This window comes from Neophocaena asiaeorientalis, unplaced genomic scaffold (genome assembly GCF_003031525.2).
Source record: "Neophocaena asiaeorientalis asiaeorientalis breed wild unplaced genomic scaffold, Neophocaena_asiaeorientalis_V1.1 scaffold78, whole genome shotgun sequence".
Taxonomy (NCBI): domain Eukaryota; kingdom Metazoa; phylum Chordata; class Mammalia; order Artiodactyla; family Phocoenidae; genus Neophocaena; species Neophocaena asiaeorientalis.
The window spans coordinates 18,582,947-18,587,270 of NW_020175018.1; the positions used below are offsets into that span (position 1 = coordinate 18,582,947).

The 4,324-nt window shown below is 62.4% G+C and overlaps 1 protein-coding gene across 1 annotated transcript in view; it reads left to right on the forward strand.

Annotated features, from left to right (window-relative positions):
* Positions 1–811: 811 nt before the first annotated feature.
* LOC112411471 (beta-lactoglobulin-like) overlaps positions 812–4,324 on the forward strand; it is a 4,995-nt gene continuing 1,482 nt past the window's right edge. The window contains exons 1-4 of the mRNA XM_024762625.1: positions 812–907; positions 1,383–1,522; positions 2,210–2,283; positions 3,642–3,755. Coding sequence (XP_024618393.1) covers positions 812–907; positions 1,383–1,522; positions 2,210–2,283; positions 3,642–3,755 — 424 coding nt within the window. The remainder of the gene's footprint in view (positions 908–1,382; positions 1,523–2,209; positions 2,284–3,641; positions 3,756–4,324) is intronic.

A 4,324-nucleotide genomic window follows, 5' to 3' on the forward strand; every position in this document is an offset into this window, starting at 1 on the left:
AGGTCCCAATCATAGCAGAAGAGATGGAAGCAGGGCTGGATCCTGGACAGGCTCGGGGGGTGAAGGAGGCAGCTGCCCATGCTTGGGACACCTAGAGCCGGCCTGAGGGGGTGGCACTGGGAAGGGGAACAAGGGCCGCGGGGGTTGTACCAGAACCATGTGGGCACCCCGGTCCTTCCCACAGATGACGACAAGGGAGCAAGATGGTGGTGGGGGTCCTTGTGCCGCCCCCTCATGGAGCACACGGCAGCCCAGGGCATGCACACTCAGGTGGTTGTGTGAACTGGGTGCACACACACGGGGACAGCTTGTGCAGGGGACCCGTCAGTAGTGTGGTGATATGAGCCCCCGGTGTGGGGCAGAGGGCCACCCCCTGGCGCATGTCCCTGGGTCATGGCTGGCATGGGGGTCTCCAGACCCCGGCCGGCCCACGGGCCCACCCTCCAGGACACAGCTGTCCTCAGTGCTGGCTCTGACCTGTCCTTGTCCAAGAGCCCGACCCAGGAAATGTTCCTGACGCTGGCGGCCAGCCTGGACCCACACCCTAGACCCTTCCTGCCTGGGGCCAAGCAGGAACCATCCAGGCCCAGGGACACAGGGCACCTTCCTGCTTGGCCTCGGATGGAAGTCAGTGACACTGTCACAGAAAGCAGGCCTCAGGCTGTCCTGGAAGATAGTGTCTTCGTGGCCCCAAGGATGAGTCACAGGGCATTCGGGGAACTGCATGGCCTCCTCCTATATAAGGCCCCAAGCCCTCTGCCTCGGACTTCCCTTCTCTCCAGAGCTCAGAAGTGCAACCACGACTGCAGCCATGAAGAGTCTCCTGCTCGCCCTGGGCTTGGCCCTCGTGTGTGGCGCCCAGGCTGTCCACATTCCCAATAAAGTGGAGGGTCTGGACATAAGAGAGGTATGGGGGTGGGCCCCAGGGGCTGGGGTCAGGGGCTGAGAGGGCGCAGGAAAGCCTGGACCGCAGAAGTCTAACACGGGTCAAAATGAGGCCATAGCATTGGGGGACCACTTCAACCCCCAGAGGTTGGAGGGACTTGTCTCTCTCCAGCCACTTGGTTCCCAGACGCTCCTGTTTCCCTCTCCCTCCCGGGGTGGAGTCGTCCTCTAAGTTGCCACACCTGGATGGGGGCTGACTTAGGACTGCGCTGGGGGTTCGGTAGAGATGGGGGGTGTTCCAAATATGCAAGAACTCCCCACTCAGGTGTCATCACAGAGCTGGTGATCCCCAAGTGCACCTGGAACCCTAGTGCGTCATGCTTCCTGAGAAACCTGGGCACATAGGAGACTCGGCGTGGCCCAGTTGAGGCGGGACTGAGAGCCCACTGTGGGGCTAGGGTCCCCTTCCTGGAGTGCAGCTCAAGATCCCTCCCCAGGTGGCGGGGACGTGGCACTCCGTGGCCATGGCGGCCAGCGACATCTCCCTCCTGGACGCCGAGAGTGGCCCCCTGAGAGTGAACGTGGAGGAACTGAGGCCCACCCCCCAGGGCGACCTGGAAATCATCCTGCAGAAATGGTGGGTGTGCTCCGCCCCCCGTGACAAGGCACCACCCCTTCCCCGGTGCTGCGGGCCAGCGGGGGCAGCTCCAGGACTGGTGGGCTGCGGGCAGGGCTCCAGGTGGGCCCCAGCTGCACTGTGGGTGGGGCCGGGGCCCCAGGGACAGGAAAACAGGGCTTGGAGGTTCTTGGTGCCCTTGGAGCCCCGCCCAGGGGCTGTGGGGCAAGAGGCGGCTACACAGAGCGGCCCTGGGGTCAGTGTGAGGAGAGGCCCGTGTGGAGACCACTGGGCAGCTGCAGGCTTGGGTCCTCAGGGCCTGGGCAGTTTCCACCATGAGCCCCACCTGCCCCCAGAGTGGGGGAGCCGGGGCGTCGGCGAATTCTGGGCCATGATGAGACCAGTATTCTTGGAAACACTGTGTCCAAAGCCCCATGCAGACAGGGTCAGTTCTGAGCTGCCAGATGCCTTCGGCCACTAGCCAGCTCTCCTGTGGGGTTCCTGGCTGACTCTGTCTGCCCCATTGTCAACTTCCTGAGTCACCCGCTTGGGTCCAAGGAGGGCTGCTCCCACTCAGGCCAGCACCTGGTGACTGACGGTGCTTTGGGCGGCCCAGGTGTCCTCCTGCCCTAAGGACACTTCCCGGAGCGCAGCTCCTGTCCCTCTGCAGGGTTTGTGAATGAGCCCCACCACCATCTGGCTTTTCAGGGAGAACCAAAAGTGCGTTGAGAAGACCATCCTGGCTCAGAAGACCGAGGACCCTGCTGTATTCAAGGTCGACGGTGAGTGCCCCCAGCCCGGGCCCCATGCTCCCGTGGGGTAACCCCAGCACATGCGGGGCATCACCTGATGCTCTGAGACACTCGCCATCCCGCCATCTGGGCAGCAGGAGTCGGGCTTGTGTGGCCTCGTCCTGTGCACCAGGCCCTGCTTCTCCCACCCTGCGGAAGGTACTCTCAGGGGGACAAGGCCTGGGATCCCCATGCTTTCCTGCCCCTTCTGCACCCCCTGCTTGGTGTAGATGGAAGGAAGCGGGTACGTGTCCTGTGCACCCGGGGGTGGGTTAGGGCGGGCACGCGTTTCTCGGGGGCTCCTTAAAAATATCCAAACAAACCAGACCTGTGGGCAGGCACACTGTGCATTTTCCTCTCCAACCTGGAACCTGCTTCTGGAATATTCCAGGCCTCACCCCCCTCACCCCAGCCCTGGCAGCCTCCCTGGGACACATCCCTGGGCCCCCAGATCCAGTCCCACCCCCAGGGCCCACCAGCCCCATCTCCAATCCACAATCTGTTGTTTGTCACGTCCTCTTTCTGAGAGGCAGTGGGAGGGGTGGGGACAGTCTCATCCCCAGAAGCTGCCCTGCCACGTCTGGGCCCAGCAGCAGATGGGGGCGGGGAGCCACCTAGCCCCACGCCCGAGGTTCTCATTCCTCACCTGCAGGGCCTCAGGTCTACCTGGGAAATCGGCAGGACTCTCCAAAGAGCCTTCCCTCCATCGCCGTCATGTTGCGTCAAATCCAGCCAGGACAAGGACCCCGAGGGTGCGGGGTCTCCACATTCTCCCCCCTGAAGGACAGAGGCATCGCTGCCCTTCCTCTTGAAATATTGTCCCTTCTTTCTTCCACTCTTTGGTGTCCGCGTATAACCCCAGACTCCAGTGGGGCTCCAATCCTGGCATCTTTTTGATCGCTCACAGACCTGGGAGCCTGCCCTATCGAGGGGGGCTACCTGGGATTTAGTGCCTGGGGGTGTGGATTAGTAAGTGAGTGAATTAATGCCACGTCCAGGACATAGGGGAGCAGAGTTTGGCCAAGCGGGCAGTAGGCATGGAGAGTGGCCTCACTGTAGCACCGACATTTAAGAGCTGTTTCCAGTCTCGGCCTGAGTGCGGACGGGCTGGTCTCGCCCAGACGGTGTGGCTCGGAGAGTCCCCACTGGGGGTCCCTAAAACTTGTGCTGCCAGCGGTGGGCTTCTGGCACCCAGTAGGGAGGGCGTCCCCTCGGTGTCCGGGAGCGGATATTCCGAGCCCAGTGGCCGCCGTGGGAAAGGGCGCTCCCAGGCGATGATCCGGTGCCCCGACGGACATGGTGGAGGGACTCAGACAAGATTTCAGGCTCCATTTCCGCCCCTTTTCCAGATCACGGGGAAAGAAAGATTTCCGTGCTGGACACAGACTACACCACCTACATGATCTTCTGCGTGGAGGCCCCCACGCCCACCGATGAGCACGGCGCCATGTGCCAGTGCCTGTGTACGTGGCTGACCCCATGGGGCGTGTCCGGAGGGGCCACTCCTCGTCAGAGACGTGGCCTTTGGTCAAGCTGTGAATAAGGGACGCTCAAGACTCCCCCGCACCTTCCTGGCCCCTGGTGGGAGGAGGGGGAGAGGGGCTGCCTCGCTGGCCCCTACAGGTCATGCTAGCAAAGGTCCCAGCCGTGGCGCCCGACACTGGCGGCCAGATGTGGGGTGACGTGCAGGGCAGGAGATGCTTGGGACAAGGTCCGGGACAGGCCAGCGGGACTGACGCAGGAGGCTCGGGGGTTTCTCCCTACGTGGAGGGGCCTCACGGACCAGCTGGTACAAGTGGCTAATATTCATCAACAGTCTTATAGGAGGAGATTCTTAACGACTTCAGAGCACTTTCAGTTATGCAACCAGCTTTAAAGGGAGATTTTCTGACCAAAGTAAATATACGGGCGATGCTCCCAAGGTGGCCATGGCGGGCAGTGGAGGCTCCTGGTCAAGTCAGTCAGCCCAGGGGGACTGGGGGAGACCAGGATGGGGGCGAGGGGGGTGCCTCTCCTCTGTGACCCTGGAGAC